The sequence below is a fragment of the Centropristis striata genome, chromosome 6 (genome assembly GCF_030273125.1).
Source record: "Centropristis striata isolate RG_2023a ecotype Rhode Island chromosome 6, C.striata_1.0, whole genome shotgun sequence".
NCBI classification, from domain to species: domain Eukaryota; kingdom Metazoa; phylum Chordata; class Actinopteri; order Perciformes; family Serranidae; genus Centropristis; species Centropristis striata.
This window is the reverse complement of record NC_081522.1, coordinates 25,123,745-25,147,677: the sequence shown is the minus strand read 5'-3', so window position 1 is coordinate 25,147,677 and position 23,933 is coordinate 25,123,745. Positions and strand designations below refer to the sequence as shown.

At 37.6% G+C, this 23,933-nt stretch overlaps 1 protein-coding gene across 1 annotated transcript; it reads right to left on the bottom strand.

The window, feature by feature from the left end:
• Window positions 1-897: 897 nt before the first annotated feature.
• Window positions 898-23,235, bottom strand: iqub (IQ motif and ubiquitin domain containing). Its single transcript, XM_059334444.1, has 14 exons — window positions 22,826-23,235; window positions 21,894-21,962; window positions 21,140-21,250; window positions 19,696-19,830; window positions 15,957-16,124; window positions 14,861-15,042; window positions 7,899-8,051; window positions 6,620-6,830; window positions 6,360-6,535; window positions 4,361-4,531; window positions 3,649-3,825; window positions 2,502-2,750; window positions 2,235-2,420; window positions 898-1,314 (listed from the first exon to the last, which is right to left on the bottom strand). The coding sequence occupies exons 1-14, from the start codon at window positions 22,983-22,985 to the stop codon at window positions 1,117-1,119; spliced, it is 2,346 nt and encodes a 781-aa protein (XP_059190427.1). The 5' UTR covers window positions 22,986-23,235; the 3' UTR covers window positions 898-1,116.
• Between the last annotated feature and the right edge of the window lie 698 nt (window positions 23,236-23,933).

The following is a 23,933-nucleotide window of genomic DNA, read 5'->3' as shown; positions in this document are numbered from 1 at the left end:
GGGCATTGCACTAGTCATCTTCAGGAAATAAATCATTCATATGAACTGACATTTTTCAACATTCAGTAAATTAAACTAAATCAATATTTACCCAGAACGTGCCTGTGCGTGCCATGAGGACAATACTATTGTGTCAGGATAATAACACAGAGAATAGTGGAAGTTATTATCTGATAATGACCATGCCTCACTGCCACCTCAGGCACCTGCTTATATCAGGGCTATTTAAATCTCTTTTAATGGGCCTTAACATGTACCCGACTTCTCAGGAAGAGGAAGAAAGTGGGAGGGAAATAAAAAACAGCACGGTGTGATCAGCTATACTTAACTTCTTATCTTAAGGAAGGAGTCCTGAAATGAACATCAAACAGCTGCAAACTCTAGTCATGCCCTTTGACCCTTGGAGAATATTATATCGCATTTTACACTTAGTTACATTTGAATTAATGAGAAAAACTGGAATATAAAAGTGAAAGTCCTGCAGCAGGTAAGGAAATGGTAGAATTATTATCATCACAATGCACTTAATCGTATCAAAAGCTCTGAGTCAGAAGAATTTAAACTGCATCTCCAGTCTTTTTTGGTCCTGAGTTTGTGTGCATGAAGTGTGTGACTGCGGGTCAGCACCTCACCAGACCAGGTGTGTGTTTACCTTCACAGAAAACACAACTGATATTTTAGATGAGTTTTCCAAAGCTGCTTTCAAAGGGGAACTCTACCAGTTCAACACAGCAATTACATTTCTGTTTTCTATCTCCATGATAAATTATTTGAAGTAGTCAGGCTGAAAATGACAGTATCTGAAATCCAGTGAGGTCAATGAGCAACATATTCTTGTTGATACAAACTGTAAAATATACAACAAACAAAAAGTTGAGGGAAAAAAGAAGAAGAAAAAAAGCCTTATAATTCTTTCTGGAAGCTGTGCCCAGATCTCGAAGCGTTCAAGGGTAACTACATCCTCCGACACAGGATTAACAACACAACACGTTTCATCTTTCAAAATAAAGGCACATGAATTGAGTCAAAGTCATCATTTACTATAGATTTTTTTCACATGTTTTTGAACAGAGGGAAGAAACAGTGACAGAAAAAAGAAGACCACAGGGTGTTTTCTTAATGAGCGGAGGCCGGTGGGGTGTCAGTGGCGTTCTTGCTTGTCACCATGGTGATGGGCTTAGAGACAAGCTGGTTGCCCAGGGCAGTCGACGGCTGAGAGTCCAGGTACTCAGCCATGACGGGGATCTGACTGAAGTAGCGCCGAGCCAGCGTGTGTTTGTGCTGGATCCTGCGGATGAACGTTGCCTCATACAACTGAACACACACACACACACACACACACACACACACAGGAGGGAGACTCAGTTTGCGTAACAGCCGCTGCTTTTTTACTGTTTTACTGTTTGACCAGACAAACAGAACAAGACCAAACAAAGTGAAAGTGTGCTGTGAGTATAAAAAAAGTACCACATTTCCTCAATTTCAAGCTGGGCCCCTATTAATGACCGGCCTCATGTAGTAACCGGGTGTAAAAATAATTTTTAGTAAATAAAAGCCGGCCTCTTTTATAAGCCGGGTGTCTTACCGGTGTTATGTCAAAGTCTGTTCCCCCGTCGATATGTGTCCCCCTTACCTTAACCTGCACCAACCTGACCCCTGACCCCAACCAGTCCTCCTTTAAGTTGTTAACATGAGCCCAAGTTTACCTTAACCCCAAACAGTTCTCTCTACAAGGCCTAACCTTAAACTGAAATCCTAACTCCAACCGTGGAGGTGATGCTACGGAGAACACCATTCAGGAGACATCATTTGACGGGTAACAGATTTCAACACAACACCTATATTTTGAAGTTTCTCCACACAAGTTAGTACTGTAGGTAAATATGGTTGTTTCTCCCGCTGTCCTAGTCATTCTCTGTAAAGTTGAGCCGTTTATGCACGTTCTTCTGGGCTTTTTTTAGTAGTTTAGACATTTTGAATCCTACTTAAAATGAACATTCAGCGTGCTGTTCATTGTTTGTTTACATCCGAGTACTTCCAATATGGCTGGCATCCGGGTAACTGGCTACTGTGTAAAACACTCTAAAAAGTGCCGGTCAGAGCTGCTCTGATTTTCTTTTTTTAATAAAAGCCTCCTTCAAATAATAGCCTGCCCCTATTAATAGCTGGGTCCCAAACTGATTTTTTATTAATAGAAGCCCCGGCTACTATTTGAGGAAATACGGTAGACGGACCTTGTGGACGTCTTCCACCTCCAGGTGAGCTGAAGTCTCTTCTTTAGACAGCAGGATGCAGTTCCAGGGGCTCCAGTCCCACTGACGCTCCCAGCGGACAAACACCAGGTTGTAGAGGTCGCTGCTGGCACGGAGAGCTGATCGGGACGCCCAGACCACCTCCACCAGGTACCGCACGTCCTCCACCTAAGAGAACAAATATGATGTGGGTTGGAGGTTGGAGTACCTGCATGATAGCACCATCCAGCAAAACTGAAAGCGAATTACCTGCAACAGAAAGGGAATCTTGGCTTCCTCGTTGAGCAGCTGCTCTTCGACTCTGAGCCTCCTGAGGATGTTCTTGTAGCAGGAGAAGTCATCACGGGATCGAGCTATATTGTCAAGTCCGGTGCAGTCTCTGCAGCGGCCGCTGAGACGGGTGCTGGCGGATGGGCTGAAGTCGGCTGACTGCAGGTAGCGATGGCAGCTCCGGCAGAGGAACATGTCATTCTTCAGCTGAGAGGGATTCTGGGGAACCTGGGACAAGGTTATAATAGTTCTGGATTATTCATTAGTTTTAGTTTTACTTTAGTTTTGAATTTTTCTTTTCAAATTCAGTTAGTTTTAATTCATTTTTAGAGTGAGTTTGCTAGTTTTAGTTTAGTTTTTATTAGTTTTAGTGTTAGTTTTAGTTTTTTTGTAATGGGCTATGTGTTGAGTGCCAGATTCAAAGAGGTCACAATAGATTTTTCCTTTATTCCCTTTGGTTTATCCAACTGAGCCCCAATGAGGTTATTAACTCTTACAGTTCCGGGTGTTCTGAATTTTGGTTTCTGCATGTTCACTAACCAGCAGCTATTTGGTCGGAGCTAATTAATACATTTCATATCAACCAAAAAGGATTATGCAGTGTTTCCCCGATATGTATTCTGTATGTATGTATTTGCAGCGCTGCCAAAAAAAAGTGATTTGTAATATCATGGTTGAATTGAAGACTTTCACTTGAACACAGTGAAAGCACAACATCCAAAGTTTACAGTTACAGAGTTACAGAGTGTTGCGCCGGCGACTGTGAAGTTGTTCTTTACAGCCAACATGGTGTCATTACGGTAATTTCACTCGTGCTTCTCCTGGAAGCCCACAAAGCAGGAATACACACTCAGCGGTGGAGAAATATAAACACTGGATCAAGTATGAAAAAATTTGACAAAGGTGAAAATAAAAGACATTTTCACTTTAATTTTAGTTAGTTCAGTTAGTTATTTATTTTTTATTTTTCTTTCAGTGAACGAAAATGTTTTCTCAATTCTCGTTTTCGTTAGTTTTCGTTAACTATAATAACCTTGACCTGGGATAGATTATATGGAGATATTTATATGCAATCTATATCTGAGAATGGAGAATGTTTATGATCTTAACAGTTGTCGTCGCTCACCTTGAGCAGCTTGGCCACCTCGGGGTTAAACACTGGTGTTTTGATGTACTGGAGGAACAGAGTGGAGATCCTCTTCCTCAGTCCCTCCAGGTTGGCTGCTTTCACCCCCCGAGTCATCAGATCCACCTCCCTGTCAACCAAATCCACGATGTCCCGGGTCAGCTGACACTCGTGCTCCTGTCCAATAAGGGTAAAAGCAGTCAAGCTATCAACAATAACACATATATAACAAGAAATGTAGTATTGTGACATACAAACAGGACATTATAACTTCCAGTGAAATCTAAAAAAAAGCAGAGAATGTTGTATGTTTTTTGTTGTTTTGTACACTTTCTTATAAAACAATGTTTTGTGATTCAACAAGAAATTTAGTGATTATTTCATATTACGGACTGTATGTGTTTCACTTCCACTAGCTTCACTTCTATACAATACCATTTAAGTCAATATTATTTACAGGCATATGTATGTATGTATGTATGTATGTATGTTTATGTCCTGTATTTATGTATTTATTTAATCTTAACTTTCATGGTGTACTTTCTCTCTGAAGGCATAAGAGCTTCCATGAAAGAGGGACCCTGTGAAATATCTGTTTCTCTACAACTGCAGGGAGGTTATGATGTCATGATTCCATGTCTGGTGCAGTTGAGGTAAATATTGTCCTTTGCTCCTTTAGACAGCAGTGTGTGTGTGAGTGAGTGTGCTGTACCTTGACAGTGTGTTTGAGTGTCATGAGGATGTGAAGTCTGTGCTCCCGGCTGACAGAGGACAGGCTCACGTTGTTGTACAGATCTCGCAGCTCTCTGGCTCTGATGGTGTGTGGACTGTCCATCTCGATCAGTCCACCGTCTGCTGCTCGCCACTGATGAGGAGCTGCAGACTGGAACACACCACACTGTTAGTACTACTGATGATAGTATGACTGACACTACTGCTGCTGCTACTGACTTTACTATTTTATGTGATAATGATTGCATTATGATTTTAAAATACAGTTTAACTTGTAATTGAGGGGATTGGCTGTTATGGTGTGAGCCAGTTTTATAGTGGACTCAACCAAATGTACCAACCCATGAGTTTAATCTATACTTTCTGGGGTGAATTATTGTGGAATTCATTTATTTCACTTTCAAGTCCAGTCTGAGTTGTGTCTGTCGGGACAGTAGTAGTAGTAACACATACCAGGGGCGCAGATGGCCAATGAGTTATTTTTCCACTCCATGCCTTAACCCAACCAACAACCAACATATTTACATAAATAAGTAAGTTTGTACATGACATTTCCAGTGTAGCCAAACAAATTTACTGACTTGAAGCTGACTCAATGAAGGACCCAAAAACATCTCTCCTCCTTTCATTACCCTGAATATATATATATATATATATATATATATATATATATATATATATATACATTTCTTGTCTGTACAGTCTGTCAAGCCTTTAGAATATTTTTGCCCTAAAAGCCTAAATTTGGTGCCTCTCGCACATTCTAATGCCTTTATTCCATCTTAATCATTGAATATTTTTTATGAATTATTGTAAAGGAGAATAAGGGTTCTAGTATATTTAAGGCATCTTATTTTGACAGTCTTCTTGTAAATTCTGTGATGGACTTTGCTAACACATCCATGTGCTCTTATTTTGAAAGCTATGTGTTTGCTTTTATTTTGAAGGCTCTTACTGAAACACCTTATGGTGTGTTATATTAACACTGAAAGTCAGAACATGGAGTCAGAACATGGAGTGTAGACCTTGAACGCACCATCAACTGCCTGACTGTCTATGTGCTGCAATGTAAATTAGTCTAAGTAACGGAACATTAACCCTCTGTTTCACCGGCGATGTTTGTCGCTGAGTGTTGGGGGGACGGATCAGGACCACTATGAATCTGGGAGGGACATATCCCCCTGTCCCTAGTGCCATCTATGCGCATGACACATACCACTGCTCATGCTGCTGCTGATATAACCATACACACTACTTCGGCTTCTTCTTTCCCCACCCTCTCCTACTATTCTTTCCTTCTCCCACTACTAATTTTTGACATCTATATAACAGCATATATTGCTGTATAAAGTATTTTGCACGTCTGTGCTTTAAATGTATCTGCATAAAATGTTCCTTTTCTGAGCTGAACGTAGAAACGATCCGAGGTCATGTACAACCAACGATATGATCGTTTTAATTTGATACAAAATTACTTATTCAAGTGTAAAAGTAGGATGGAATGAGGCAAACGTGGCAATCTGTAAAAAAGTGTCTAATTGTCTGACACTATTATATTTGAATTTTACCTTTATATGTTCATATTTGTAACCTATGTGTACATTTTTCAGGTCCGAAACAGTTCATTGAGCATATTTGTGGTTTTTATTGTCATAAATAGTATAATTATATTTAAGATTTCATGATTTTTGTGTATTTTTGGGTTCAATTTGTTAATAAAGTGGGTTAAAGTGAAAAAATAATAGTCAGATCATGTTGAAGTTGTGCTGAGAAAATACCAAATACCAAACATGGGTATAGCAAATATTATGTGGTATGTAAAGGGCAAATAGGCTCAGACCCCAGAGGGTTAAATGCAACTCTGTATTTTTGTCTTTGAGCATGAGTTAGAGCATTTAGATTATTTAAAGGTCGATATTAAACTGGACATAAAAACAAGTTCGGTCTGGATTAAGAGAGCTGGAGCAGTGACCTCTGACCTTGTCCAGGAAGCTCCTGACAGCTTTGTTGTAATTGTTGTTCTGGACTGCGATGCGATGGCGTCCGATGGCAGCGATGAGCTGTGTCTCCTGCTCTAACACCGAGCAAAGAGCTGCCTTCCTCTCAGCTCCTCGCAGGGAGGAGTTTATCCGCTCCTCTTCCTCACACCTCCACTCTGGAACACACAGTTATAACATGTTACTCACCAACATCACCACAAACAAATCTCCCAATGAAACCCTGTGCTGCCTCAGCCTACTCTCTAGAGCATGGTAGAGCAGGTTGAAGTCCTCCCTCCTCTGTGGGTTCATCCAGCGGTGGCGGCGGTCTCTCAATTGCTCCTCCTTCTCCTCCCTCCTCCTCCTCTCCTGCATCTCCTGCCAGGCCAGACGGCGGTCCCGATCCCTCCTCAGCCGGTCCACCTCCTGTTGGGCAAGCCAGCGCCGAGCAAAAGACTGCAGACGGATCGCCTGGTTGCGTGACGAGAGGAGGAAAGCAGAACAAGATGCAGCAAAATGACAGCATATAATCTTAACAAAAGGACAAGTCTTTCCATCTGTACAACATGTTGGTCCACAGCTAGATATGTCATATCCACAGCCCAAACTGCCCTAAAATCAACTGGTTATCTCCTGAGTTTTCCTCCAGTACAATTGTTCCACTTGTATGCAAGAAGACAACATCAAGTTTGACTATTTCTACACTAACTTGAGAACAAAAAATCAGAAATTACATATAAAAAAGACACCATGAATCTATCTATAAAAGCAAGAAGCATCTGTGTGTGTGTGTGTGTCTAGTTCATATCTCTCTGACCGTTAGTCAGATTTTGTATGTGGCTTGCGCATGGCATGAAGGTGTGCATCCACCATTTTTAATATTTTTGAATACATTTTTCAAAATATCATTATTTACGTAGGACGTGTTGCAGCATTGCACTGATCGGATGCCTTTTAGGGGAGCTGTATGATAGGCCTACACCTGGTCAGTAACACAATTCACTCTGGATTTACACCTTGACTCATCTCATCTGGAAGTCTATTTAGCCTACCTATCTTTAGGAGTTTTAAAGTGCGCTACAAGGTTCGATTTTCCAATAATATTCAAATTGTTTCCAGTGAATATCAATGTTCAATGTGTATGTGCTGGATGGTGTGGTACCTTATGAAAAGTAAGTGTTTTATGAAGTTGCAGACGTTGTAGTGGTCTGCATAGCCACAATATATAAAACACAATAGTTATCAATCAATCTACACATTCCACAACACACCTCACATGATTCACATCCATGTGTTTGTGCTGCATGTAAACTTATTCCCTCCTATATCTGTGTCTGTATATATGTCTAACGATGTTGAATGGTTAACTTTCTTTTTCTTAAAATAACTATTTCTGTGTCTCTTTATATCTCAATGTACATCCATGTATTACCCAATATACACGTTGTATATTAACACTACACAAGAGTATTACACCTCATTGTACATCCCACTTTCACACATAACCTCATTTGGCCATCACACACTGTGTTCACCCACAGCTCTCAGCCTTGTGTCATGATACTGGTCAGCAGTGGTGTATTTGCCGGGAACAACCAGCTTGTCGTTCATACAGGAGACGTAGCAGCCGATCCCGGTCATCTGGGTGGAGACGTCAACTGGACACTGCTGGGCCTGTGACCGCTCTCCTGTCTGAGAGAGAGACAGAGACAGGGACTGACTGAACTGAATACTTACTAAATTATATACTTATATATATAATTTGCATATGTGTACTAGTGTAAAGTATACTGGTGAGAATAACAGGTACAGTACAAAGTGTGTACAGATACATTCCGACACTATGTTTGTGGCAATCCCATTTTTCCCGGTATTCCCTCTCTTTTCTCGTTTTGGAACCTCAATGTAAAAGTTATTTTCTCCATGCTGCGAGTAGAGTTCATAATATTCATAAAAAGTCTCCTGGTGGGGCTATTCTTCTGGAGACAGCATTTGGTAATTGCTTTTTCACTTGCAGCCATGAATATTTTCAAAAGATATGTGTTTCTTTAACTGAGGTCTTCAGGGCTTTTCCCAAGATACAGGGAGGTAAAGGAGTAATCAAACGTTAAGTCCAAGATGTCTGAAATTAGCTACTCCACTCCTCTCCAAAAAGACACTTTACGATACCTACATTATCATAAAATGTGGGAGTATCAAAAAGCTTTATTGTCAATCACATAGTGACCAGGGGGACCCAATTGGCTTCATTTGCCCTCATGTAAAACAGGGAAAATATTCTCAATATAGTATACATTTAATTTGATATTGTTTTACTTAAGTGGGCCTTTTTGTAGATGGCTAAATGATTTTTACTTCTACCTGTATGGGCTGAACTATGTGCCACCAGAAACCAGAGCAATCGAGCGCAGAAGACGGAGCTGCTGATTGGCCGAAGAGGCGATCTGTGTATCTGCATTCAATTGCTCTGCCTCAACTACCAGGATGTTTGTCGCAGAAAATTGAAATTGAATTTTGTGAACTGAATTTGAATTGTGAGAACTGAATGTTCAGTTCCAAACTAATAAATTTACTTTAAATTACAATTCAGATTCAGTTTTTCAATGCAATGAATCAAATTGAACATTAAAAATTCAAATTATGTGATTCAAATTCAGTTTTTTAATGCAATTATTCAAGTTAAGCAATTCAAATTCAAATATAAATAATTCACATTCAGTTTCTGGTGGCACCTATTTCAGCCCACATACCTGCTTCTCCAAACTGGGGCCGCGGCGAGCGCCATACACTGACTAGGGAAGTACCTCATACAACCCTACTTCAAAAAAATCCAAACCCATGCATGTGATAAAATGTCCCACATCCATCTATCCTCCTCCAGACAGAGTTTCCCCTGGTTGCTGATCTTTGTGAGAAAGGAACTGACCTCACACCGGCCTAATACAGAATTCATCTGGGCTAAAACTGTGAAAAATAGTCAGTATTTTTGTGATCCTGCTAGAGGAGGGCATCAGTTTCCTGCCCTGCAGACACACTGTCAGTTGTTATGGATGAGCTGGATAATTGAAGAGAGCAGGGGGACCGTGAGCACCTCCAGGCCACAGCTTAGGTCACAGGCTTTAGGCTGATAATTGAGGTTCATGGGAGGCAAATGAGCTGGTGAGTAACATTTTACATTTTCCAAGCTTGAGACACAGATTGATGATGCCCAAGTACCCTTAAAGTCCTCATCAAACCTTTAATTATTGATGACCTTTTAAAGTCTGGAACAGGACAGTACATACATTTTAAATACAATGAGCTGGCACACTTGATATATAACTATAACTGTATAATATACTTTAGTTCCAAGACCTGACAAGCAATCAAAAGAGTTACATTAAATTTCCCCATGGAGAGTGTCAGCTGACTGATATTTTAACAATGTCATGGCCTCAATCCTTTCCTGCTGATATCAATGAGACATTGAGCTGCAAAAGAAATCTGTTTCATTAAAAAGAGTCAAAGGTCTCAGGCTCAGGAGAGAAGACAGCTAAGAGACCCAGAGATCATTTTGAAACATCCAGCCAGAGAGAGTGTGACCTTTCATTAATGCCACCAGCTCTCTCCAACTGTGCTCTTCAGGAAGAAGCTCTGCAAATGTGATTATTTCTAGTAAGTCTATAAAGATTTAGGTCGAAAATATTTATTTAGATGAAAAACAAATGCATGAAAACCAAGATGGACAGATGTTTGACAGAAAAACGGATGCTTAATAAGAAGTGGTGGAATGTAAAGTGTCTTAACTCAAGTACTGTACTTAACTACAATTTTGAGGTACTTGTAACTTTACACTTCTACTCCACTGCTTTTGAGGGAAATATTGTACTTTTTACTCCACTCCATTAAGCTGACAGCTTTAGTTACTTTTCAGGTTGAGATTTAAGATGTAAAACATGTCCATGGTAAAGTGAATAGACCTTTTTTTTAAAAATCAGAATATTAAGAAATTAAAATAAGCCCTACCTAGAAAAAAAAAAAGCCTACATAATGCATCAATAATAATGATCTTGTAGTGGAGTAATTTCACAGTGTGGTATTAGTACTTTCACTTTAGTAAGGGATCTGAATACTTTCCGCCCACTCTTAATAAGCCAATCAAACCTTAAAGGTGTCAGTCTGCTTTTAAATTAACCACAATAACAGATATGAATGAGAATCTGTGAGCAATGGGAACATATTTATTTATTTGAAACATTTCTGTTTGTAGCCTATTATTTTCCAAGTAGCATTGATTAATCAAGTTTGAGTGGGCTTTATTGGATGTAGGTAAACAGTTTGTCCGAAGCCAATAGATGCCATTTTTAAGACTAAGAACTAAAACTCACCGTGAGGTGTCATTTTCTCCCTGTGGTCCACATTTGTGGAACAGCCTCCCTGAAGACCTGAGGCCATCAGAGACTGTTCATATTTTTAAGAGCAAACTTAAGAGTTATCACAATTATCTTCTTAATTGGGCTTTTGCTTGACCCATTTTTTTTAGATTTTTCTGCTCATGCATCTTAGTGTTACAACATCTTCTGTTATTTATTTGCTACTATAATATACATATATTATCATGCTCTACTTCTTTATTGTTTTTATCTTTTTTATCTAGCTTTTTTTTTTTAACTTGTTATTGTTATTATTATTTACTTTTATTTTATCTTAGCTTACTTTATTTTTATCTTAGCTTACTTTATTTTTATTCATTTTATCTAATACATTTCTAAGCTGCCTCCAGTGTTTCCTCACTGCTCGATGTTGACATGGAGCTTCCTCAGTTTTTGCTTTGTTTTTTAATAGGATGGGTGGATGGAGGTTGCTGAGGTGGAGGGTAGATGGGTGGAGGGTATTTGCTTGTTTCTATGTTTTACTATTACTATTATTATTATTATTATTATTATTATTACTTTCTCCTTTTTGTGTAAAGCACGTTGTGTTACATTTCTCTTGTATGAAAAATGCTATACAAATAAAGCCTGATTGATTGAAGTGCAAAAGAGGTGAAACATGTTGATCAAAATCACAATTCACAAACCACAGACTTGGACTAGTTACTGACTGCACTGCCACTTTAAAGTCAATTATGCTCAGCTCACATCCAGAAACACCTGAGACTAACACTCTCTCATTACGATGGCAATGAAGGTTTTTCATACTCGTACATTCAAAAATAATTCATATCACAACCATACATGATGTAGGATGTGCTGTAAAGAAAGCTGGGAAGGAAAAGGGAAGACAGGATAATGAGGGCAACAGGCTGCCAACCAGTGATGTGTAAACAGTCTTTACTGAGGGCCAACAGGTCACCTCCTCACAGTGCTGACGACACCACAGAGCATCACACACACATGGAGGTCTCATTACTGCAGCACTGTGTTTCTTCATGTATGTACATCTGTAATGAGCCAATCGCTGTCATTAGACAGAGAATAGGAGTGTGTGTGTGTGTGTGTGTGTGTGGCAGCTGTGGGCAGGAAGAGTGAAGGTGAGTGGTTCATTACAGACACTACTTCCATCTGATAAGGGCACACACACACACACACACACACTGAGACCTCATTTTGTGATTAAGGTTGAAGGATTCCTTGTGTTTTTAAAAAAAATGACTCATCAGGAGTGTATCGTATTACAGAGAGTTCAAAGATTTCAAGCCACCAATCTGCAAATATTTAATTATACTGAATAATTGACTTTATTACATTTTAGGATATTTTTCTTTCATTTTTATTACAGCTGCAGAAGATCTATTTACACCAGAGACTGGATGCAAATAATGGACGTAGTGACCGTGACGTCACCCGTTGGTTTGTGGACTGCCCGTTGGAAGCATCAAGTTTATCGTTACACTCGTCGCCATCTTGTTTCCGATACGGGGAGCAGACCATATCTGGACTGTGGAGGAGCGAGAGGGATCTGATCACTGACTACAGCCTCTCTACACCTCAACCTGACTGAGAGAAGCTGCTGCTAATTCATGTTAGCATTAACTGGAGCATTAACTGGGATGTTAGTATTGGCTAGCAAAAAACAAAAACAAAATGTTCATTACTGACCTCAGAAAACTGAACAGCGACTCCTTGGAGTGTCTGTTAGTCCAACCAAACACTGAACAAGACATTTTTACTGAACAAAATGTTCAAATAAACTGTCATTAAGTGAAAATGCAGTGAAAGGGTCGAAGTTATGAGACCAAATCGGTAAATGTCCTTTTTTATATCTATATAACGTTATATATAACTTTATTGACATGTTGCCATGGATACGCATTGTTCTGCTTCTCTCCTGATGACGGCTCGCCTTGTTAGTGACCTGTCAATCAAAGGTAGCCACGCCCCAAATCATATGATTCTTTATCTTCTATTTTCTTCTAAATGGGGTCATTATTTACACTATTAACATCAAATTGTCTCAAAGAAGATTTTTTACTTGTGATTGAGACCATAGTGTTGTCCCTAAAAAAATTCAAGTGTAATAAATAAAAGTGAGAAGTTTTCTCATTTTGCATTGAAATGAATGGACAGATTTTTTTTGCAGCCAAACTTAACACCCCCTGCTGGAATTTTCGGTAGAATGCAGCTTAAGGCACTTCCTGGTTTGCCTCCATGCTCAGACCTGGGGGTTGCCGCCTGATTTACACTAGTTTAACAACATTAACAATCTTCTGATCTTCTGCTAAAAATTAAATTGTTCTGACAGTGCTGATGGGAACAGTTACAAATTATTTGACTTGATGAACTTCATTCACATAAAAACCCATCACATGCAGTAAAGCAAAGACACATTTTTATAAACCTTCCTGCCCTTACCACACAACATTTGTAGATGTCTGACCTTTTATTGCTGCCACTGCAGAAATGTAGCAAGATCATCTTTTCACATGCAGCTTTTTCCTACTGTTTCCTTCCCTGTTTAAATGGCAATTAGTTTTAATTAAGTTAACAAAATGAAGTGCATTCAATTCAGTTCAAGTGCTTAATGTGTTTAGGCTGATTCCATGAGGATGTCGGCGTATTAGTCTGTATAAGAGGCTTTTAATCATGACGATGGCTCTCTCCGAAGTCAAACACTTTTATAATCAATACAGGCAGCATCATGAGAGGTTTTTCTCATACTGTGTGTTATCCAGCCTCCCTACTGTAAGTGGGGTGGACAAAATATGAGAAACATCTGAATACAACAGATTTGAACAGCAGCACAGAACTACAGCCTCTAAAATGATCCTGTAGACTCCACCTGACAAATCCCACATTTTCTTCAGATTTAACAATGCATGAAGTAATGCCTCATTCTTTCTTAAGAGTGCTGTTGACATTGTTATGTTACATAGTCCAGACCAATCTGAATGAGGGTTTTAACAGTTTTCTGTCTACTTCTGAGAAGCTGTAGCTCTTCTATAGTCTTAATAAATGTCATGTTATTTTTACTGAGGCAGCAATGAAGGTACCCAACACTAATTTTAACGGATGAAATGTCAAAGATAAAGGTAGGTGAACAGTGACTGTGATGGAATATTCTCGAATGGAAGTTCCAAGTTGATTTTCATAGAAATAGGAATGCTTGGAAGTACAAAAATCAATCTAAAATAATTGATGATTTTGGAAAATGATCAGAAGTGTTAACAAAAAAAAAAACAGTATGGAATTTAAGTGGTTTCGAGAGTAAAATTCTATGTATGTTTCTTTAGTTTTATTGCTATTCTTCAATATATGGATAAATTAATTCAGAACACAGTCAGAATCAAACTAATTAAAGCAAACGCGGACCACAGAGGTGTGACTGTGCTCATTTGTCTTCTGGTTCAACAAGCTCATTTACACTCTTTCTCGCGCTCTGTAATTAGATTGTTTAATTTGCACATGAAGTCATGTTCTGTCTCATGCCTGAGTGAGAATACTGTATTGCAGTAATGAGTGACCTTCAAATGCTCCAAAACACATCATGTTGTATGGCTTCATGTTTTTAAATGAGCATTTAATCAAATTTTTTTTGTTTAATGGTTTGCATTAAATTCTGTTCATTACACAAAAATTAACGCGTTAAAAAAATTGGAGCATTTTAATCAAAGTATAACAGTTTAAAGAAGGTCTACCTACCTATAGGCTACCTGAATTTCTGAAATGTACTATATTTCTAAATATGCTATTGCTACACTTAATGGCAAAAAGTTGCACTGGTCTGTTGGACTTGAACAAAAATAAACAATATGTTTGTTGCTTAAGCTTATGTATTTAGTCATTATTCAATGGTATACTAAAAATCCATGTGAAAAATATTACTTCTCACTGTTCTCAGGTCAAATATTCATATGCGATTAAAATGCGATTCATTTTGATTAATTAATTACAAAGCCTCTAATTAATTAGATTCATTTTTTTAATCGAGTCCCGGCCCTACAAAAAATGTATCACCTCCCTAAAACTGAAGTCTGATACTGATATTTTTGTGTGATATTTTGTTTTAAAGCTTTACATTACCTGCACCTGTGTGGTCCGACTAAAGACCACCACTCCTCTGTCGGGTCTCCTCTTTGGCAGGGTCTGGACGGCAGCGTGGTGGTACTCGGCCCCCGTCAGCCGGTGTCTGTAGCCACCCAGGAAGGCCTTCTGCTGTGGGGGGCGCTCAATCTCCACCACCACCTCCTGGAACATGTCCTCATCTGGAAGTCAAAGGCTCATTTACTGAGAGATGAAGTCTGTTGTCATTTTGTAGTAAATTGTGTTTCCAAAGTCAAGCTTGTGGTCCAAGAAAAGGGATCCATGTTATCAAAATGAGAGAGATAGGAACTCTAGCTGTACTGTGTTCTGAGATAAAAAAAATCATCTTACATCCATTTGGCAAATTGTATCCTTTGTCTGTCACAACTTTTAATAGTTTCAAGTACTCAAAAAAATCAATGAATCTTGCTGACATTAGTGTTTTCTAAGAATAAAGGAGTTGAGTTTAATTTATGTTTTTATTCATACTATTAGTTTTAAGGATATATTTTATGTTTATCTCTCATTTTCTTTGAAATTTTGGGCACTGGGCATTTACTCAGCATTTATGTATTAAACATTTATAAAAATAACACTAAAATAATAATAATAATAATAATAATAATGTAAAAGATAATTCAGTTACTAAATCAATAAATGCTTTTCCTCATTTTAATTTATTAGTTTATGTTTTAAAATTATGAATTATTAATGACAGTTTAAAAATGCCTTTGAACTTACAGATATACACTTTCTTTTTCTTGCATTCATTAAATGCTCATTATCAAATGAATTTTAATACATTTTGATTATTCATTTTAATTAAACAAGAAATCTTGAAGTTTTCTGGGAGCACATGGAGCCTATCAAAACAAAAATCCTATTTGAAATAAAAACTCACATTTTTTCTTAAATTTTTACTCAGCATGCAGGTAATTTTCAATCTGGTAGCTTTACCTTTACAATAGTTGATGCATTTCACTGATTTTTGAGTTTTTCAAGTTGTGACAGTTATAGCTTTGACATGTCAGCAAACAGCTGTTTCCACACCAAGCAGACAGACACACATACAGTTTGACAGTAAGAGAGGACACACCTGTCTGGACTCGGACGGTGATGACGTCCGGCATGTTGTCGTGCTCTGGAGGGCGAAGTGGGCGGAGTGGGTGGGTGGTTGGGTCAGTGGAGGTCATCTCCATCCGGGTGGAGCTGTGAGGCTGCACGCCCAGCTCCATCAGGCTCTGCTGCTCCTCCACCACTCTGCCTGGAAAACAACAGGCTGGTCAGTCACTCACAGAAATTTCACAGTCTACTCAAGTCTTTTGCCTGACATTTTGAAAATGTTGCATTTGACAGCTGTTGTTCACCAGTTACCATTCAGAAGGTCCGCAGTGTTGTTGAAAAAACGCTGCAAAGAGGCTATTTTGGCGATTTTCAAAGTCTGACGTCATGCTATCTGAATGAAAATATGCTGTTTAAGGAAAATCACACATAGTTTCTCATGTAGTAAAAATTTGCAATTTCCGCCTACTGTTTTTGAATATTTGTGCACACTGGGGTTTCTAAACATGCTTTGAATGACATAAACTGGGTATCAGTGGAAAGCTGAGACTCTTGTGGATTCAATGAGCCTAGTTTTCTTTTTGTGGGATGATGTTAGTCATCAGCAGCCAATTTATTGCAGTGAGGGCATTTCTTGAGTCTGGACCTCAGTGTATAAAATGAGCTGCTGTGACCTCTAGGATAATCACAGCCTCATGAAACTTTACAACCACAACCCTAGAGCATTCAGAAGGTTTATTGACAATAAGGGAGTTTCTCAGAAGTTTGAAGAACAGAAGTGCTCATCTTTCAATTGCTGAAAATACAGAAATTTCCGATATGACCGAAGTTTTTTTAACCAAAATCACAGCATGAATTCTTCTATGTTGTTCCAAATGTCTTGGCATATTGATGATATATTCTGGAGGATTTTTCTGACCATTTTTATCCATTCTTGATGATTCTTAAAATTGCATCACTGAGCACCAAATATGTGTAGCAAATGGTATCAACCCAAAAATTGCTGCAACAACGTATGGGACATAGTTGAACATGGAAATGGACTTCAGAAAGCAACATATTAATGTTATGACCCTTTATACACCATAATAGGTTTCAATAAATAAATAATTCATTCATTAAGTCATTTTTTATTACCAGAACAACTTGACACAAAGTGCTGAGCTCACACCTTTCAGATGATGTTCACCACTTCTAAGTGGCATTTATTGTTGACCTGCTATCTCACCCTAAAACCCACTGCCCACAACCACCAATTCTCCATAAAAGAAGGACCCCGAATGTTGATTGGTTGGAGAGTAAATGTTCCGTTTGAACAACGGACGTTTTAGTCATTATTTTAAGGTTCTACTACACAACAACAGCATATCCATGAGGCAGGATTATAATACATAACTAGAAAATTTCCTCTGGGGAAATTTTGAAAGGGCCACGGGGGCTACTGCCGGTGTGTGTACACTATGATGAGATTCTTCAGAGATTTCAAACTATGCCCTTTAACCTCAAAATGTGTGTGTGTGTGTGTGTAATTAAAATCACATGAAGTTACTGTGTGTGTGTGTGTGTGTGTGTGCGTGCGTGCGTGTGTTTGAAGCATGTGTATGCATGTGTGAGGAGTGTGCGTGTTTCGCGCATGTGTGTGTGTGTATCTGTAACTGTAATCACATCAAAGATCAAAGGCAATCAGATCAAAGCAATCAACAGAATTACATGACACCTGTTAATGAAAGAGTGACAGCAGCCAGAGGTGGACTGGAATTTCTGGCCTTGAACAGAAAGCATTTTTGGCAAAACCATAATACCTATCATTGATCCGACTTCACTTTGAGCGTCCTGAGTTCTTCCTGAACGTCTACATATGATTTTTTTTAAAGAAAAATTAAAAAATAGCTTTGTTAGAGCGATCTAAAAAAACTGTTCCAGCTTCCTTTTTTTCAAAATCTTCCTGCGTTTTTAATATGGGAGCCAATGAGGCTGTTGGTGCGTGTTGGTGGATCATCTCTGCGTCTTACGCCCAAACTATAACTCTGACAGCTTTACCAGAGGATTGTGAGTGAGAAGACAAATTTTCCTACGTTTCTATGTATAAATTATTTCTGTAGAGTGGAATTTGCGGCCTGGAGCGCAGTTTTAAAATTTATTTTTTGACAGTTTTACCTCTCCCTCTACGCTCTGAGCGATGACATCACACACTCTGACACGAACATTCCGTGCAATACACACCCATTATAATCTCAGAATTTCTCCAAAAATGATCATGGTCATTGAACAGGGATTGATAAAAAACTATATGACCTATCGAAATGTGGATTAATACACCAATACACAAGACTTGTGTCTACTGTTTAAAGTTTAAATTGGAGTATCTAGGTGAAATTATGCCGGAGAAGTAGACGTTTAAAAACCTCCAATGATTGTTCTTTTTCGCTCATTTTTTGTTGGCCGTCCCATTCATTTCAATGCAAAATTTTGAGCAGTTTTTCGCGACTTACGTCGCGAAAAATTCGTATTCTGTAGAGAAAAGTAATAGCACACCAATCCCGATCAAACCGCACGTTTTGATATATAATTTGTCCTGCAACTCTTTAAGTTGTAGGACTAGTAGCGGGACGAAATTGCGTCCGGAAGAGGAATAAGAAGAAATCCACAGTATAACAGTAGTCCCTACAGCTATTGCTGTATGGGACCAGTGCTCGGTGCGATTGCCCCGAGGCCCTAATTATAACAAAAAAACGTATTAACACCAAGTAAAAGTTAATTGGCACTTTAGACCTTGTTTGCTCTAATGACCACTACATGCCGAGTCAAAGTCTCACCGTCTCTGGATATACTAGGGCTGGACAACAATGTAAAAAATTACATCGCAAAGGTTAACGCGTTAATTAAGATTAATTAATGACACAAAAATTAATACATTTTAATCACACTTATTTTTGCACCGCGGAACGTTTCTCACTGGATGAGTTTCAGGCGGACCGATTATACTGGAGCACCAACTAGCATTCATGAGTTCAGACAACAACAAACCACAGTGAACATGAAGGAAGAAGCTGATGAGACGCTTTGGTTGGCCCCGTGGATGATGGGACATTTTGTTACAAAAAAATTAACGGATGGAAGCGTCGATAAGAGCATGGTTGTGTTGCTATGCAACAAGGAATTCACATATCACCGCAGCACATCGAGCCTCAAGTATCACCTCAATGCAAAACATATAGCAGCCAGCGGCTAGTGTGGTAGCTAGCGTGGATTGTGTTTTACTTAAAAAACCAAAGTATTCTAGTTTACAGAAGGTCTACCTACCTATAGGCTACCTGAATTTATGAAATGTACTATATTTCTAAATATGCTATTGCTACACTTAATGGCAAAAATCGCACTGGTCTGTTGGACTTGAACAAAAATAAACAATATGTTTGTTGTTTAAGCTTATGTATTCAGTCATTATTCAATGGTATACTAAAAATCCATGTGAAAAAAATCACTTCTCACTGTTCTTGGGTCAAATATTTATAGCGATTAAAATGCGATTAATTTCGATTAATTAATTACAAAGTCTCTAATTAACTAGATTAATTTTTTTAGTGCCCTAGTTTTTTCCAATATAAATTGTATTTTTTTTTTTAAAGTTACAACTCCACAAATACAAAAAGGGGAACAGCAAGACAGAAAACACCATTTGCCTTTGCCCCACCTCTTCAATTTTTTTCTGAAAGAAACATAGAAACAGAACATAACTAACATTTGACTTATTAGTAGAAAAACAGATGTACCGTCCAGAGAGATCTGCAGCACCTCAGCAGGAACTCTGAGCTCTGTGGCGAGGTGAAGCTTCAGCTCCTGAATGCTGAGCCCGATGGCGAAGGCCACCGTCATCACGTGACTGTCTGGCACCAGCACCACCTTCACTGAAACCACACAGACATCCTGTCACCCACACTCTCACATCTGTCTTTTTTTTTTTTTTACTTTTTATTTATTTTGCATTTTACTTATAGACAAAACATTCAAATATCCAAAAAGACAACTAGTAAAGGTAAAGAAGAAAGTAAAGTAAAAATAGAGTAAAATAAAGTAAACTTAAGTTGACATGTGTCATTTCAATATAAAAATATATACATATATTTTATTAAAATGTCTTAGAACAGACAAAAGTAGTTACAAAAACAATGTCTGAAACAAAGACAAAAAGAAAGAAAGATACAGGAAAATAAATAAATAAATAATGGAAAAATGAATATAATTTAATACAATATATATGTATATTGTGATTAACTGATTTTATGGTTGTCATGTTGTGAAGATTTGGGTAAATATTTAATTAAACGAAGATTTTAACTCTCAGCGAACAAATGACCTCATCAACATGATAAAATCCCTTCAGCATCCATAGAATTGGGGGTTTATGAAATGCCAATTCTTTGTGACTGCTGTCTTGTAGTTATTAGACTTCAGTAAGAAATTGATTCTCATGTTGTGTAATTCCTGTGTGAGGTTACCTAGAAACAGCACAGCACTTCGTAGGCACTTCACTACACTTCACTGACACCTCTTTTTTTTTGCCAATCCCAGAATACATGAATATGATCTGCATTCGTTATGGTATGTTTGTACCGTGCCTCCATATTTTATCATTCTGCAAATGTCAGAAAATGATAATGAAAGGAATGATCTGTGTCAAAAAGATTTGGGAAATGTGTCACACTGTGAACAGATTGCTCACAGTGAGCCACAATCTGATAGAGTAACATAGAGAAATCAACAGATTTTTATTTGGAAGATGAACTAAATGAATCCCATCAGGCAGCATCAGGTGCAGTGTTTATTCTAAAAATCAAACTTTGAACACGTTTAGTGCTTCAATCTTGTATCATGCCTTTTTACACAAAATCTTTGTTGTTTATTACTTACAACAAAGATAATGCCTCCCTCAGAGTGTCACACACATTGAGAAAATGCTGGCCACTGGACTTATTTCATAATTTATTTATTTATTTATAATAATTAATCTGTGCAATACAGACTATGTAAATCATGTGCAATAATTAAATTTGCCGCTTACACTGTTGTTACACACACATTTGTACAAATCTGTATTTACTCAAATGTATTTCTATATTTACATATTTGTTTGAAAATTAGTTAGTCTTGGGATTTGTAACTTTTGATTATGTCCAGTAGATAGTAGATATTTTATCTGTAAAACATGAGGCCTACCTGTTGCTGTAGAGTTTCCAACATTTTCTTTTCTCTGAGGCTCTCTCAGCTGCTCAGGATCATCGGGCAGATCAGCCTGAGTTTCAGCTTCTTCCACAGTCTCCAGCACATCTGTACACTCCACAAGGTTAAGATTATTACCCGTACACAGCAAGATTTCTTTTTCTTTTCTTTCTTTCTTTTTTTTCCAACTCTTTTTATTGATTTTCTTCATTTTGAACATAATACATATCAGTCACTACAGACACCATACACATTTACAAGTACACGTTTACATAAAAAGATAATTTAAGTTGTATTAACTTATCTATCAGAAAGTACCCAAGCATGTATACACTCTTCAAAAGTAAAAAAAATAAAAATAAATAAGCAGAGACAGGAATGAAAAATAAATAATAATAAAAAATAAAGAAAATAAAAGTTCTTTCCTTCTATTAAGAGCACTTCTATAACTTGCCCTCAGACTATGTGTTATGGTTAAAATAATCAATAAATGGTTGCCAAATTCTGTAGAACTTTGTTTCCTGATTTCTCAGGAAAGAAAGAATCTCCATCTCTAAATGTCTCATAACATCTGTCATAAGATTCGCATAAGTTGGGGCTGCCTACACATCAAGATTTCTATTAAAAAATGACACCTGTAACTCAGTAGATAGAAAAAAAAGAAAACATTATTTCAGCCAAACTAGTGCCGTGGCTTTAATCGGTGGTATCAGATGCAGGAGCTTTGACAAAGTTTGACTGAGAGTCTCACCGGTTGTCATGAAGTCGTCATCGTCATCGTGCAGATCAGTTTCAGCTTCTCCTGTAGCCTCCAGCACATCTGCAAAGATATGACAAATCTGAATATTACAAAGAAATTAGCATTGTCAAACACTAGACATAGATAATTCAACATCACAAAAATAATTTAGGATGTCTGCAACTACAATAAAAATAAACCATAAAACATTAAATTCTGCGCTCCTCAGCGAAACTGTGAAGCCCAGATTTATTATCATTATTATAATGGTCATGTGACAGATGTGGGCACTTGAAAATGTGTTGTATGTATAAATTCTATTTTTTTTAAATTTAATATAGTAAAGAAATTCAACTTGTTTTTTCTATTTTTTTATGATTTATGTAGAGCTTCAACAATTATTCGATGTATCGAACAATAATCGATTATTAAATTAATCGTCAACTATTTTGGTAATTGAATAATTAGTTTGAGCGTTTTTTTTTAAAGACAATAAGTCCAAACTCTGATTTCAGCTTCTTCAATGTGAATATTTCTGGTTTCTTTGTTCCTTTATGACAATAAACTGAATATCTCTTTGGTTTGTGGACAAAACAAGAGATTTGAGGACGTCATCTTGTGGTTTGGGAAACACTGATTGATATTTTTATACATTTTATTGACCAAACAACTAATCGATTAATCATTTAAATAACCAACAGATTAATCGATGATGAAAATAATCGTTAGTTGCAACCCTAGATTTATGTTATTATAACTGTGTTATTCTGCACAGAAGACATGTTTTAGTTGTTCCCAGCTTCTAACCATGATTCTGCTGATTCCATAGAGGTGCAGAAATTTATATTGCAGTAAAATATAAGGCGACAGTAAGTGAAATGTAAAAAGGGCACCAAAAAATACTCTGAAACGGCTTGGTGCTCAGAGGGTTAAACTGGACTCACCTGGGCTCGACCTGTCCTCCTGCCCCTCCTCTCCACCACTCCCCGGCTCTCTGTCGTCCTCTGGCGGCTGCTCTTCAGTCCCTCCACCTGGTTGTCGGTTCGTGTCCTCCTCCTCACCTGCTGTCACCTGCTGCTCTTTATTCTCTCTGAGCTCCGACATGACAGCTTCAACCCTGGCCGACTAACGGTAGCTTAGCTTTTTAGCTTTCATCGGAAAACTGAGCTGAAGTTAACAAAAACCCTAACCCTCGCTCTAAACCCGCCTGAACTTTGACTCAGTGTGAGCAGCGGAGACACGATGAGAAACCTGCCCACTGTCACTCGTTTAAACTTTTATCCCCTGTTGGTTTTATTCTCCTTTTTTTAACGAGTTTCCGAGTTACCAAAGCGCAGCTAACACCATCTTTCGAGCGTTAGCTTTGACACAGTTTACATGTTGCTATAGCAACTACATACGTCACAAAAGCGGATATATATATATATATATATATATATATATATATATATATATATATATATATATATATATATATATTTGCCTTTAAAGTAGTTTTCCGTGGAATTTCTGATCATACAAAATAAGAAAGTAAATAGTAAATAATTTAATTATGAAAAAAATTGTTCCTTTTAGTTTTTAATTAACAGATTAAATAATAATAATAATAACAATAATAATAATAATAATACATTTTAACGTTTTATCAATCAATCAATTAATCAATCAGACTATATTTAAGGAGTTTAACGAATTATATATATATATATATATATATATATATATATGTATATATATATATATTACACATACATACAAATAAATAAGTAACACAACAACAACAATGATAATGATTACTATAAAACCTGATTAAATACTACACTTGATCAACTGAACCAGCTGAGTTGAGAAAATACTGTTATTATATAAATAATGTTATTTCATGCACTGATCAATTTGAGATTTGAGCTACTTGCCTTCCATAACATGTCTTCTATCAGACAAGTGGAAAACATCCAAAATGTACTTTAAAGTCTTTATTTAACTTCACTTGATTGACTTTCATCAAATACACCAAAAGTTTGCACTAGCTAGTAAGCAGCGTTTTGGTGT